At 46.6% G+C, this 15,632-nt stretch overlaps 2 protein-coding genes across 4 annotated transcripts in view; one reads left to right on the forward strand and one right to left on the reverse strand.

The window, feature by feature from the left end:
• Positions 1-15,632, forward strand: part of LOC140577692 (lectin-like) — an 80,341-nt gene that overhangs the window by 16,259 nt on the left and 48,450 nt on the right. The window contains exons 1-6 of one of the 3 annotated variants that reach the window (XM_072697935.1): positions 9,954-10,003; positions 13,744-13,843; positions 14,142-14,251; positions 14,396-14,536; positions 14,680-14,788; positions 15,172-15,411. The exons of 1 other annotated variant lie outside the window; for it this stretch is intronic. In XM_072697935.1, coding sequence (XP_072554036.1) covers positions 13,774-13,843; positions 14,142-14,251; positions 14,396-14,536; positions 14,680-14,788; positions 15,172-15,257 — 516 coding nt within the window. In that variant the 5' untranslated portion in view covers positions 9,954-10,003; positions 13,744-13,773 and the 3' untranslated portion in view covers positions 15,258-15,411. Of the gene's footprint in view, positions 1-9,953; positions 10,004-13,743; positions 13,844-14,141; positions 14,252-14,395; positions 14,537-14,679; positions 14,789-15,171; positions 15,412-15,632 lie in introns of those variants that run through there. One more of the 3 variants, XR_011981862.1, reaches the window with a different exon arrangement.
• LOC111848982 (lectin-like) overlaps positions 1-15,632 on the reverse strand; it is a 56,822-nt gene that overhangs the window by 3,944 nt on the left and 37,246 nt on the right. The window lies entirely within an intron of this gene.

The following is a 15,632-nucleotide window of genomic DNA, read 5'->3' on the forward strand; positions in this document are numbered from 1 at the left end:
TTTGCCTGACAACAGCAACCATGCACAGGTGAAATTGCTCTGAATGTTATTTCAGAATGTATGTGACTGACAGTGGTTTATCTTGTTTAACAAAGTCTTCATATGTCCTCGATTTCAACATTGCCAACAACGGTGTATCCAAAACTAGAGAAGTTATCTGGTGGATGGCTGCTATACTAGTCGTTAGGTAAGCTATTACTTCACAGCCGTTACTACATTTCAATTGCTACTGGGGTTTTAAAAAAGGTTGCTTTTTGATTCAGGCTTCCACATAATCATGTGCTGATTTCACATTTGGAACTGTGTCTTTTAATGTCACAAATTAATATTTGCAGACTTTATTGTCACTATGTTATTTAATAACTAAACATTATTAACAATAACATCTTAACAAATCAGAAAGTTGCTTGAGTTCTGATGACCCCTAGAAATTAGTTTTTTCAGTGCAAGCGAGACCAGAAAAAGTGCTCGTGTCCCAGTGTTGCATTTTAAACACTGTGGCGAACAGAAAGCGAACCAATCCCATCTGCTAATATACATCACACAAAACAAGCACCTCTCTCGTAGGTTATTTCCACACGGCAGATGTGTTGGCGCGCTCCTACCACAGTGTTTTAAGGACCGGTGTATTGCGGCATGACTGAGGAAAATCAGAGATCGGGACTCGTTGACCGCGATCACAAGTCCGATCCGATGATTGAAAAGTTATTACACTGTTGTTTTCTTCAGCTTCATTTCAACCATTGATGCCTCTATGTTATTTATGGAGGAAGTGGCCAGAGAAAACTGTCAGTGATCCCACCTGAGTGTGAAGGCTGCAACGCGAAACTTCTGAAGACCCTGTGCAATAATGGGAGAAATGTACTTTTCATTGTTCCACTTCAAGAAGAAATAGACAGTACAGAGCTCCCTCTCGATGCCCCTGAGTTCAGCAAAATGCCAAAATGAGAGTGCAGGACATGTGGGGAAACATTACCATTGCAAGTCCTTGCTCTACATATAGAGTCTTGTCTGCTGAGAGATGGCACTCTAAAATTTATTATTTTAACAGGAGCAAGAAGAGTTAGGCCCTGATATTTGCTTTGTTGCCAGCACTGAAATTGAACGTAAGTACAAGTATTGACAATTTTCAGATTTCATTGAAAATAGTTAAGGATTGACCATTTACGCTCACAGGACTGTCTGTTTTTGTTTTCTCAGACACAGATCAGAAACGATGTCCTGAACAGTTTTGTACAATATCATTGCTCAGTATCCATCATCCACCATAATATTTAATGTGCAATAATCAACACTGCATATCACACTGTGTATATACTGTGTGTGTATATATATATATATATATATATATATATATATATGTCACGCCCCGCTCCGTCCGCTCCCGATGTGTGCCACGCCCACCTCGTTACCTCGTGTTCAGCCCTAATTGTGATTGCCTGTGTCCTGTTAAGTCTAGCTTGTCTTGTGTATTTAGTCCTTGTCTGAGTCAGTCTTCCCCAGATTAGTCATTGTAGTGTCATGCGTTGGTCCTGTTTCCTTGTCTGTCAGCCTGTAATAAACCCCGTTTGCCCGTCAGTCCGGCTCCATTCGCCTGCTTCCCTGCTCGCCTTAAGCCGAACGTGACAGAATGACTAATCTCCCCCACACGCTCAGCGCTACCAGGGAGGATCTCACCCTAGACGACGAGGTGCTATGGTGGACCAACATGCTGGAGCTCCAGGAGGATCCAGTAGCCCGCCCGCTGGTGGAAAGATGTTGGGTCCTCTTAAAGAAAAGGTATGACATCGGTGAGGAGCAGCTGCACAAGAAGGTGGGAACACACCTACAGCGGCTGAGGGAGAGCGGCAGTATGGCTGTCCCCTCTGGGATACGCCTCTTGGGAGCCGCCCCCCGACTCACCACCTACCTCCCTCCCGGTCTCCAGAGAGAGGGTTCTTCCGGGGCGCAAACCTGAGCGTGACGCGGCTTCTGCCGCTCAACCCCCCAGCGGTGGGGAGCTGCCCTGGGTCCCAGAGGGCTCCGCTCTCTCCCGCTCCAAAAAGAGAGGCCGGAGAAAAGGGAGGAAAACCCAGCCGGCGACGCTCTTCTTGGGAGCATGCTCCCTTCTCCCCGCCTGGGAAAACGCCGCTGATGCCGTCCTTCCAGGGATGGACCCTGACGTATCCATGCCGGAGCTGCTGGCTCCGGACCTGCCCGCGGCTGCGCTGCCTGCTGCCGCCGCCGATCTGCCCGCGGCTGCGCTGCCTGCTGCCGCCGCCGATCTGCCCGCGGCTGCGCTGCCTGCTGCCGCCGCCGATCTGCCCGCGGCTGCGCTGCCTGCTGCTGCCACCGATCTGCCTGCAGCACCGCCTGCTGCAGCTATCGCGATGCCAGCAGCACCACCCGACCTGCCCGTCCTGCCTGCCCTCCCAGCTGCAGCTACTGCCGCTTTGCCAGCGGTCCCGCCTGTCCTGTTTGACCCGCCTGTCCTGCCTGGCTTGCCTGCAGTCCCTGCAGCTGCCACCACTCTGGCTGCGGTACCCGCCGCGGTGCCCCCTGCTGGCCGCGTGAGGGCGGCACCCGCCGCGGTGCCCCCTGCTGGCCGCGTGAGGGCGGCACCCGCCGCGGTGCCCCCTGCTGGCCGCGTGATGGCGGCGCCCGCGACGGCGCCCCCTGCTGGCCGCACGACGGAGGTGCCCGCCGAGGCGCCCCCTGCTGACCACGTGACGGCGGCGCCCGTCCTGCCGGCACCTGAACTGCCCGTTTTGCCTGTCCTGCCGGCACCTGAACTGCCCGTTTTGCCTGTCCTGCCGGCACCTGAACTGCCCGTCTCGCCTGTCCTGCCGGCACCTGAACTGCCTGTATCGCCGGTTCCTGTCCTGCCTGTCTCGCCGGTCCTGCCGGCGCCTGACCCTCCTGAGGTTGCCACGGTTGCGCCCCCTGCTGCCCGCGTGCTGGCGGCGCTCGCTGAGGCGCCCCCTGCGGGCCGCACGCCGGAGGTGCCTGCTCTACCTGCGGCTCCTCCTGCTGGCCGCACGCCCAAGCCCGTCTCGCCTGTCCAGCCGGCCCAGCCCGTCTCGCCTGTCCAGCCGGCCCAGCCCGTCTCGCCTGTCCAGCCGGCCCAGCCCTGCTCGCCTGTCCAGCCGGCCCAGCCCTGCTCGCCTGTCCAGCCGGCCGCTGTTCCTGTCCTGCCTGCGGCCCCGCCTGAGGCCGCCGCTCTGGCTGTCCTGCCCGCGGCTCTGACTGCCCCGCCTGCGGCCACGCCCGCGGCACCGGCTGCTCCGCCTGCGGCCACGCCCGCGGCTCTGACTGCCCCGCTGGTTGCCTCCCTCCTGACTCCCGCGCCCTTACCCCGGCAAGGCCGACGCCCCCCAGGACCCCGCCTGTCAGTGTCCCGAAAGGGACGGGGCCATAGGCGTGGGGCCCGGTTCCCGCCCTCCCTGCCCCCTGGCTCGCCCTCGCTCGCCTTGGCTGGGGCTCCGGGGCCGCCTGCGGTTCCTCCGGCTCGGGGTCGGCGGTCGCCTTCGGGTCCCCCCCTGGATCCGCGGTGCCGGTCCTCGGTCGCGCCTCCGGCTCCATGTCGGTCGCCTCCGGGCCCCCCTGCTCCGGCTGGGCGTCGGACGGCGCCTTCCCCGGCTTCGGCTGCGCCTCCGCCTGCCGCGGCTTCCCCCTCCTGCCTGCCTTCACTGGTGTTCCCTCCTGCTCCCTCCGTGTCCCCTCCGTCACTCCCTCGTCCCGTTCCCTTGGCCCCTGGGTGGTCCCCTCCTGCTCCCTTCTCCCTCTCCCCTGCGGCCCCTCCGGCCGCTGCCCGTCGCCCGCTTGGGCTCCCTCGTGCTCCCCTTGTTCCTCCTCCCTTTCCGTTTGTCCCGCCTGTCTCTGCTCCTCGTCCCTCTCTGGCTCCTTCGTTCACTCCTGGCCCTTTTGTTCCGCCTTTCTCCCCTTCTGTGTCTCCCTTCCTTGTCTGCCTGTCCGCTTTCCCTGTTCTTTGTCGGGTTCTGTCCTTCGTCTCGTCCCTGTTCCTGTTCTGTGTCTCTGTCTTGTTCCCTGTTTTTGGTTGATGTTGTGCTTTGTCTTCCAGGTCCTGTTCCCCGGTTCCGTCTCGTCCGTCGCCTCCTCTCGGGCGCGCCCGGTGTGCGCGCCTTTGGGGGGGGGTTATGTCACGCCCCGCTCCGTCCGCTCCCGATGTGTGCCACGCCCACCTCGTTACCTCGTGTTCAGCCCTAATTGTGATTGCCTGTGTCCTGTTAAGTCTAGCTTGTCTTGTGTATTTAGTCCTTGTCTGAGTCAGTCTTCCCCAGATTAGTCATTGTAGTGTCATGCGTTGGTCCTGTTTCCTTGTCTGTCAGCCTGTAATAAACCCCGTTTGCCCGTCAGTCCGGCTCCATTCGCCTGCTTCCCTGCTCGCCTTAAGCCGAACGTGACTATATATATATATATCTATAAAAAGTAAAAATGCAAATTGATGTTTTTTGTGGTTGCTGGTGTAACACATTTCGAAGGTGCAGGAAATCTACGTTTACCACTTGTTCTTTCTCTTCGAAATATACCAGGAAAGGACCTGCAAATGACATCAGAAAGATGTACATGATAGATCAGCATTCAATAAATAAATCACATTTATTTACTTTTTCTGTGACCTTGCCATTTCCTGCTGGACGTTTGCTTGTCTCATTTCCTGACCTGGTCCCTGACTGTGTGGTAGAAAAATTATAAATCCCCTCTAATAACTCCAGTGATGCCACTTAGAATAAATCTCCGGACCTCTCAGTTGGTGAGCAAAATTATCTCTTTTATTCGAGTAATCCAGAAAAGTGCTCCTGTCACAGTACCCCAGCACTTAGAGCAACCAGTTGATAAACCGTAATTCTTAGTTCCAGATAAGGTCCCAAAACACCAACAAAACAGGCCCAAACGTATAACACAATTCTCCTGCTCTATTGGTTTACCTTGGCAGCAAGGTAAAATCCACCCATTTTGCTCAGTTTACCAGAACATGTCTCGACTGCTAGGCTCCTACTTGAGATATATATATAGATATTCATTATATTGACATTGAATCACTGTAAATATTTGGTTGTCCTTTGATTACTGATTGACGTATTGGCATATTGTCATTGAATTACTGTAATTATTTGGTTGTCCTTTGATTAATTATTGACATATTGTCATTGAATCACTGTAAATACATGGTTAACATATGATTAACAGGATTAATGCAATAATTACTTATACATTCGTACTACCGCATAACATATTGCGTATGGCCTACTGCGACTACTTTATAACTACAACTCTCTGTGCACCAGTTGGGGCAGCTTCAAATCTCTTCCTGTAGGCAGTTCCTCCCCACTCACTCTGCTGTTCATCTCTCCAAGGTCTGATCTCTCTTCAGGGTCTGCGGAACCAACCGCAGGCAGCTATCATGAGACGAGGACACACAGTATTCAAAACAAGCTCTTCTTGCCTAAGACCTAAGACATAACAGACCCAATATGCCTCCCCTCCCTGGGCCTACCAATGTCCAATTTTCCTTCCTCACTCCACCCCTTTGAACATGCGAGATCCGCGCTGTTCACAGATAATCAACATCCACATCCCCATAATCTTCTGGCTAAAAGTGTAACGAGGTGAAGCGGACCGACGGTGGTTGGATGGAACATGTGTCACCAGCGGAGTTTTGCCGTTGCTGGACACACTGTTGATGACCTGGGGCTGTGGGTCATAGAGCCATGTAGGGATGGGAGGATCATCCACCCGTGGAGCAGGGGGAGCCCGCAGGAACATAACAGACTCTGCCTGGAGAGACAGAACACTAGAACAACACCTAAACAGCAATATGATTAGCAGCAACAATACAAGCAAAAGCAATATACTGAATACTAATGGCCTGAATACCCCAGACAATCCCGGAATCAGTGAGGAGAACCAATTGTCCCAGCTGTACTCAAACAGGCCATGCTCTTCGTGTATTTCAGACATCTGCTTGTGCCCCATGTCCTCCAGATCCTGCACAGCCTGAGAGGAATCAGGGATGTACGTACAACATTCTTTCCCCACTATAGCACAAACACCACCTTTCTCAGCTAATAGAAGATCTAACACCATACGGTTTTGCAGAGCTACCTGCTTATCTGCGGATAATTCAGCTTTAAGTGTCTGATTGGCCACTTTCTCTACTGCAGTCTGTAGGGCAGCCACATCTGTCTGCAGGTCTCCCACTCCAAGGGATGGAATAAACACCACAAACCATTGCTCAGTTCGACTAAGCGACCGTCTGCTGCGTGAATACGCAAGCACAGCCAAAGACATCTGCCCCTTGGGCACTACGCGAATAGGAGGGACAAGATAAGCTAGACAACAGTACCAATCAACTTTACCCTTTGAAAGTGACAAAACAGTATAACCCTGAAGAGAGCCTTTGCGACCACAGATAAATGTAGAACATGGCGGCGCCACTAGCAGAAAACCACCAAGGTCAGAGAAGTTAACATAAGCCTTTACAGTGTACAGGTGGGGAGGAAGAGGTTAAATGCTGGGTCTAATTAAACAGTCAGAAAGACACAGTCTCAATCACTGGGATGATAGCCAAGCCATCCTCAGGCAGGGTCACTCCCTCACCATCTTGTTCGTGTCCGATGGACAGGACACAGCAGAATAAGTACAGTTACCAGGGCTCCGTCAGCATCGCATAGCAGTTACAGTCAGTTCCCACACCCACGCCCTGTAGTGTTTGGGGTCCTCGCCCTCCCATGCTTTACAAACAGCCCACGTGATAATTATCTGGGCTGAGCAAACCCATCCCTCTCCTGTTCTAATCATGCCTACTAGCAAATGAACTGTGGTGAAACCCCAGTGATTTGACTTATCCGCCTGAGTCAGATAGAGGACTGGATTGCTTTCAGCAAACTCCTGTTGTAATCGGTCATGTGTGACCCTAAGGGCCTCCTCCACTGCCCGTGACTTAACAGCGATACCGGAAATGCGACATATAGGTGGTGGAGCTGAGGTCAAGGACCCCAGCTCACGGGTTATAAGCCCAGTCATGACGGACAAAGAGCCAGAGCATGTCTGATTTAGGACTGCCATATCATGACAGGTGTACAGAATCCCATAAAAGGGCCATGCCGCAGACGTGTGGGGCATATAATGACAAACCCAACAGTCCGGAACATTCAGTTCGGCAGTCACCGCATGGGCCAAAAGCTCCACAGCATTGGCATCCATCACCTCCCTTTTCCCTCAATCCAGAATCTTTCGTGGGTTTGGCTCTGTTGGAGTACAGTGTGCGACACAGCTGGAAAAAGCGGTTCTCCAGAACATTATAGCATAGATCCCAAATATAACTATCACAACAAAAAGGGTTATCATGAAAAGGCAACACAGTTGTGACCCTATGAGGGGCCAGTCTTGAAAGAACCACCAAGGTCGGACACGCGTCTGTAGTAGGCTTGTTGGACCCATGTGGGGACGTTCGCCACATGAGGGGTCACCATCAGACCTGCCTAAGGCCTAAGACATAACAGACCCACTACGCCTCCCCTCCCGGGCCTACCAATGTCAAATATTCTTTCCACAGCTGACAGACTGACCATTAGTTAGAACCAGAACTTAGGGTTGATTTGTGCTCTGCGGCCTTTGATGGACTGTCCCTGTTATAAGGGAAACAGCTTCCTTGCAGCCATTTCTATGTGGACATAGTCTGGTTTCTGGAAGAAAAGGAATAAAGTTAAAACCATGACATGGTTTACTTTTTTGCCGATTTAACCTATTTTTAAAAACTTTAATACTTCTGACAATGGACGTTTTGAAAAGAAGACAGGTTACAGATTTAGTCAGCGTTTTTTTCATGATTCTACATAAAGATTTCAGTGAGATATCAACTGAAATAGACGCAAAAAAAACGCTACATTGCAAACTTATACCAGGCCAGATGGCCGATTTTAGCACATAATGTTTAAGACGTACATACTACGTACATATTGTTTAAACATGTCTCACTTTAAAACCTGCTCTTGTAGCCAGTGAGGCAGTTAACCACCGGCTACTGTGTACTCTCCAGCGTGTCCTGGGTCTCCCCCGGGGCCTCCTCCCAGCCCGGAACACCTCACCAGGGAGGCGTCCAGGAGGCATCCTGTCCACCGGCTACTGTGTACTGTGGTTAACTATGTTCAAAACAGCTGTATATCTGCATAACAACGATGGAGATAACTGGGACCGAGCTTTTCCGGCTATGAAACCAGCCTGTCACAACGAACTCCACCTGCACACAGGCACAGTTTTCAGTTTTAAACTAGCAGGTAAAATGTAAAGTAGCTAAAACTGTCCTCCTTGACATAGGCAATGGTGGCTGTCAGTTGTACTGCGCAGTATTTCAGTGCTTCGTTAGCTAGCAACAATTTCTAGCGATTGTGTGCAAAAACGTTATTATATGTTATCATATATTACAGCATATTATCAGTAAACTCTCTAACATGAAAAATACATATGCTGGATTTAAAAAAAATCGTCATTTGCAAGTTTACGTGGCACAAACATCAACTAATTGCTGTATTCAATATGGTTAAAATGATTACTTTCATATGTTACACGTCGTTACTATAGTTAACTATGTTGAAATATGACACTATATATATTGTTGTGTTTTTTTCTCTCCCTGGCAGTCAGGAGTCAGGAGCCGCTTGCGTAGATCTTCAGATTCAGTTTTTATTGCAACAGGGAGGTTACAGCCAAGGCTGGACGCCCTGCATAAGTGTCCAATACTGTACGTTTACACTCATTTTTCTACATTTTCTTATCGTGTAACGATATCTCCTCACTTAAGTATCGTTGTTTTCTCCCTTGATCCACGACTCCTACATAATAAGTTTACCAATAATTTATCTTACTGCTTGGTCCCACGGCTGAACATAATTGTTTCGCGACAATCTCTACTCGTGTTTCAAATACCCAGCCGTGAAGTTTTGGTGAACTCAAGCGAATCCCTTCCTTCAGTAGCAAACCTTGGCAGCTTCAGCTTGTTGCACACTGTCTGGCTAGAGGGTTGATAATTTATTTCTCCTTCAACATAGTGATAAGCTGCAGCACTAATAAAGTACATATCCATACACCAAAGACAGCTAACAGATACAGAAACTTAAGCCAAGACAAAATGCTAATTCATACTTGTTTTTCAGCACATTGTGCTGCAGTAAAATTGATCTGCATTCTCTAAAGATTACAAGCTCACACTCTACGCGGTTTACATCGACTTCCTAATTATTGCATTCTATATGCGTTATGAAGTGCAAAATAATTATATTCCATAATATAGATAAAAAATATTTGCCTGTTGACCGCTCATGTTACGCTCTACTCCGATCTTCCGGTCTCCGGTAGAAAATTAGACCTCCACGAAACGAAGGCTGAATAATTAATTATAATAAATTATTACTTATTAAAAATTATTTATAATAATTATAAATTACATCGTTTGTTTACAGATCGCGGGGCATTTCTGAAACGTGTTCTGTGTATTTGCGACGTATTGGCAGGGTTCTAACTCCATAAAATCGCCTCCCAATACTTCCCTTAACCTTAAAATTGCAGCCCCCTGGACCTCGGGTTGTGTCAGCCAGGAAATAACCTCTTCTGTCAGGCTGAGTTATTCCTCCGCAATAAGACGAGGCGTTTTCTTTGATAGTCCGGTCATTTTGTCACATAGATGGTGTTTACGGAGCGGGGAAGCAGGCACGGGAGCCGAAGAAGTCGGGTGAACACGGGGTTTATTCAGGAACAACACACTTAGGAGCACAGAACGACGTCAATGACCGGACTAGCGAGAGGCACACAGACACTTAAGGACTTAAATACAGCAAACTAATCAACACATCTAGAAACAACTGAAGACACTGGGATTCCACGCGAGTCAAACAATCGAGGGGGCGTGGCACACACGACACACAATTGGGGTGTAACAGAAGTATATAAAATGGTCCAGAATGAACAGGAGGGGAAAGGAAAGAAGAGTCACAGATCTTGAAAGGTCAGTCTTTGATTTTTCTCAATCCTGCTTATATCACACATGGGTGATTCCTGTTTTGGACCACATATATTTGGCTGTCTTTTCTGAAAATTGGAATGATTGTATTTTATGGTTTAAACATTTTGTCAGGACTATACCATACTTAGCTATGAGGAATGCATGTTTGCCAAGCTCAGGGGTTGAAAATATTATAATTATGGGATGTTTTTTGTATATATTTCTCCAGACGTTTTCCACCCTGTTAGGGACATGTACATGGTAATCACAGAGTTTAAATAATGTACAAGTCAAACAATACTGAACTTTTCTGGGATACAATGTGTCCCTTTTGCTATGATAAAAGTTTCATTCTTCTAGCATTAACAGTTTTAATTTTATGAAGAGTACAATGTCAGAATAATGGAATCTGTGCATTTTTGTCCCCATTTATGTATATGTAGATGCATTATATGTACCTCATTTAACAAAACTACACAAATATACCAAACACTTTCTGTTGTGATTAGAATATTTTTTTAAATCATTGCCTAACAAGTTGGAATAGAACACGGTAGAACCGAATCGGCCTCTTAACAAGTAGATTCAGATTCAACATAGCCAATGATTTCTCCCTTATTTTCCTGCATGTTTAACCTACTGTAACGTCTGGAATATCATCAGAATAATAATATTCACAAAATAAATAGGAATAGATAGAATTCGTTTATTTAAGAACATTTCATACCAACCAATCTCCAAATTTTTGATTATACCATAATTCATTAACAATACCACTGTAGTAACATAAATAATTAAGAAATACACTCAAATAATAAATCTACAAGTCATTTTAATGAAAATAATAAATATTCTTGTACAATTTCTATTCAGTAGGCTGCATATCCCATACATAGCCTAACAGGGTGGAATATTTCTAGCTAATTTAGCTCTAGCTCTTTGAGTGAGCAACATTTAGCTAGCAAACACTCTACAGCTTATCAGCATTTAAATATGTAGCACCCCCTTCCTGCCTCCAAGGGAGCATAAAAGAGGTGCCCTAGGTTCGGCTCTGTGGTCTGGCTGAATCTCAAAATGCAGTGCCTTCAGAGCTTTACTAACACAATCGTTTATTAATTACAAAAACAGGAAAAGAAAAAGGGCTCACAACAGAAAAGCAAATGCCTGTGTCTATCGCACCACACCGTTGCGATAGTGATCAAAAGAAATCGAGAGCGCTAAAACCCTACAAAACAAAATACCTGAACTGGTATTTTGTCCGGCGATAACCAACCCAGTATATCATTAGCTGTAATATACATCAAACCCCATATAGCAACCCGTATTACAAATGGACCCACGCACACAACTCGCAACGATATATAACACTCTTTCAACATATAATGTCCACGTCCCCTCGATACAAGTTTCAATTCAACAGACAAGAACAAAAAACCGCAAATTACATATACCAGCGTAAGCTAAAATAAATGACAGACATTTATTGACAGCACTCTGTAAACATAAGCGAAATACTCCGGAGTATTCTAATATGAATGCTCTTATGGTGCAGGCCTGGACGAGGCTTGGGTGCGTTGAGGCCAAAACGGTAATGGCCGCTTCGCTCGGAGAGGGGGAAAAAAACCGCTCGTTACCTCCACTGGGTTTCAAGCCGGCTCTGGCAGGATTATCCACCAAGCGTCCTCCACGATACAGGAACTCCAACGAAGCCCGATGAACTTTGTGTGTCTCCGGTAACACAAAGCGCTATCGGGATCTCGTCTGTCCGGGACTGCGCAGTCAGCCAAAACTGGCCCGTTTCAGATCAGCCAGTCTACCCAGCGCTTTACACAGGGTTCACAACCTTATAATCTCACCCCAACTCAATATATTTGTTTAATATATTTATTTAGTCATTGCCTAACTAAATAAACTGACACAATACTTTTTCTTCCGTACTCTGTCCAAACAGCGATCTCTCTACCCTCCAGCCGTCTTTCCCCTGCCTCTCGTGCGCCGCTTTTTTTCCACACATCCCGCCCCATCTCTCCCTCTGATTGGGGTTCTAACACAGAGTCCCAATCATATTGCAGCCATCCTCTGACTGACAATACAGAGTAAACCTCAGCGAGTGTCTGCAAATGATTTACGGGCAAGCTTCAAATGAAGCTGAACAAACTTAAACTAAGCGGTAAAGCAACAACAAAAATCGATTAAAATATATTACCACGGGCTACAAATAGCTATTTTAAAATTGAGAAAAATATAGGAGAGAGTGACAGTTAAAGCTTACCTTAATCTTCCAGTTGAATTTCCCTCCAAAAACAAATGGTGTCACTTCGTGGAAATGGCTGTATGGATTTGTAATCTTTTTAGGGAGCCAATTAAATAACTAGAGGCTCACAGGGTGGAAAACGAATGCGGGGACATATAATATATTATATAATTACAGAAAACAAAATAAGTTTCACCAGATTTGTTTCTTTCTCTAAAGGTAGTATACCCTTGTCTATCAAAATAATAAAGAATAAGTTTTGGTTCTTATAATTTTATAGTTTATATTTACTGAGGAAGTTGGATACATTGCATTTGGGACATGCTAAAATGAGCGCATATTCCAGAGAAATGGTGCTTTAAAGAGATGTAAAAAGATAAAAAATAGTAATTTATATCTTTGTTAGAGGAATAGAGAACACCTAAACACATAATAAAATAGGTGTGTTATAAAGATTTGTCTAATTTTATTAAAGAATAAGAGCCAGTTAAATGCGAGGACATGTATATGTGGCCCAAAACAGAATCACCCACATACGATTTTTGTATGATGTTTGTATTGTAGCGACTGGAGCACTAGGGTTTGTTACAGGGCAGTCCTCATACCCTTTTCAGCCTCTCTGGGAGTTTCAGAGATAGCGGGGATAGTGGTACCTGCGGAGTGGGCAAAGTGGCGGGCTCCGCACAATGCTATATATACTGGGGGACATTCATTGTGTCTCTCTCTCTTGCTTCTCTCTGCATTGTGTTTATCTTTGAGTTTTGGCGCGGGCTCCGCGGTTCCTGCGAGGTGTGTGTTAGCCCTTGGGAAGGGGCTGTAATCTGTGGAGTATTTAATAAAATACTTTTCTCCTATCTTTGCGTCCTTATTTGGCTGGACCTCCCCAACGTTACTAAATAAAAAAGGTGGTGGCAGTAAATTTTGACAGGGCTCTCTTAGTGAGCACACTTGTTACAGTATATATAGAACATATGTGAGTGTTTAATATATAATATACATATTTGTATGCATTTGCTTTCATTTAGGGATATACACATCTAATTTCTTTCCTTATTGGTATTTACCAATGTGGCTTAACACCACTAAGTGCTCTATATTAAGTGTTGACTTCTCCTGATCGTATAAATCTGTGGTTCTCAAACGATGGTATACGTGAGAGGTTCCTTCCTCTAGTGGTATGCGGAGTTGTCTCCATTTATGCTGTAAGCCATAATGTTTTCTGAGGTGGTACACATCGTGAACAATTTGAGAACCACTGACATACAAAACATTTCTCCGGAATTTCCTGCCTTTTTTCAGGGTCTTTCCAGTGACAATAGTGCCATAATTTACAGCATTTAATTATTTCATTTTGTAAGTATCATCAACAATTGCATGATGTGGAAAAACCGAGTGGGGTTTAGGTTGGGGGGGGGAAACCAAGTGGTTAATCAACATGGCATCAGGGATCACCATATGAAGGAACTGTAACCTCTGGTTTGCTCTGCAGGGAGGTGTTGTGGGACTGAAGAACTGAGACATGAGGACTCCAAGCTTGCTGGGGATTGCACTCCTCTGCCTGTCTGCCATGCCTGCTGCAATGGATGATGGTCAGTTTCCTGATAAAGCCATTCTAATGGTCACTTAAACAGGCCATTGGGGGTCAGACATGTGACAAGCCTGGGGCATTCAGCACTGAATCCAAACAGGCCCCAAATGATTTGTTTAGCTCAGTTTGAGAATTCCATGCATCACAAGTCCTAGTTAAAGGCTGTTTCCCAAAACCTTTGTAACTCTATGATTATCGTAACTTCAGAGAGAGAATTCAGTTTGATGACACTCAGAGAGATTAGGACTCATATGATCATAGCACAGCTCCATGGAATTGTGTGTTCTGTGCTCCACCAGTACATCACAACTTCCTAAAGCAGTGTGACGGACAACACAAGGACTGGTACCAAACTGGCCGCTACTGTATACGGTATTTCAACACGCCACTCTCCTTCTCTGATGCTGAGGTAAAGCCCAAACCGCCCCCCAAGTGCCTCATTTTGTAGTGGTTCTGTAGATGAACCTAAGAATTCCATTCTAATAGTATCTCAATCAGCCAACATCTGTATTGCAGCTATACTGCATTCAGATGAATTGTTCTTCTGTACCAGTTTGCTTGCAGGCAAAAAGCTTCAGGGAGTCACCTGGTCCCTTTGCACGATGAACAAGCAAATGAGGATGTCTTGGCCATCGTGTTGAAATTCAACCCCTCCTCACCACGGACCTGGTTGGGTGGTCAAAGGGTTGGCCAGGTGATGGAGTGCAAGGAGACGTGGGAACGGGGCTGGGACATCCATGTGCCTTGTAACGTTACTGTGACCCAGGGATGGTAATATCAGGCTGGTGACCTGTGTGTCTAAAAGTAATATCGCTCCTTCTCACTCTCCCCTAACAGACAAATAAATTCATGTGGACAGATGGTTCTCCTTGGAATTTCGAGAAATGGGTTCCAGGTCAACCAGACACCGGAAATATTGAGAACTGTGTGGAGATGAATTGGAAAAGTAAGAGAGAAAGGAGAGTGCCGTAGATGGGAGAAGAATGGTGGAGGGAAAGTAGCCAGAGGGAAGCATGGAAAATGGCCATTTACAGAACATTTATTAGAGTATAATATATTGACCAAATCTACTTAATATACTCCTTTGTCCAAAGTGAATTTTTCCAGTAGAAACATTAACTAAAGAACTGACGTCCAAGGCATCTCCACCCTGGACCGTAATGCTGTTTTTATGGAGAGATAAAAGTTTCTGAATTTTGCATACTGAACGTTTCCAGTAGAACTTCAGTAGTGTTTTGGAGAAAATAAGTTGTGTTTAAATTGGCATAAAACACAAGTTTATAGTGGTATAAAGAGGGTTTGCTTCAGCATGTGTAATTTTTCTTTCAGACTTAGGAGAATGGAACGATGAACGGTGCACCAACCAGAAGCCTTTCGTTTGTGCCTTCGAGCGGCAGCACGGCCCGGAACACTGAAATGCTGGAAACAGTCTACTGCATCGCTTTTAAAAATCATGCAACACATGAAGATTCATGCAAGATGAATAAAGAATCGCAAAATGCTTGAAATGCTTTGCTGAACTCATGCAAAATAAAAAAACTATATCAACTGTATGGCTGTGTTCTTGTTAACCTGGCAATATCGTCATCTTTGATACATTATGCAGAATCAGTTATTACATTTTTATTCAGAAATTGTAATACGTTATTGGCAGTTCTTGCGTTAATGTCAGAGTCTGTCTGTTGTCCTTCGTTTTGGCCCCTTGGCAGACCCCTGTCATCCTGCTCATTTAATCATCCATGCCTCCTATCTGACTCCGTTCTCCCCAGTGGTAGTTAGCGTCTCCCATG

Source organism: Paramormyrops kingsleyae, chromosome 12 (assembly GCF_048594095.1).
Source record: "Paramormyrops kingsleyae isolate MSU_618 chromosome 12, PKINGS_0.4, whole genome shotgun sequence".
NCBI lineage: Eukaryota > Metazoa > Chordata > Actinopteri > Osteoglossiformes > Mormyridae > Paramormyrops > Paramormyrops kingsleyae.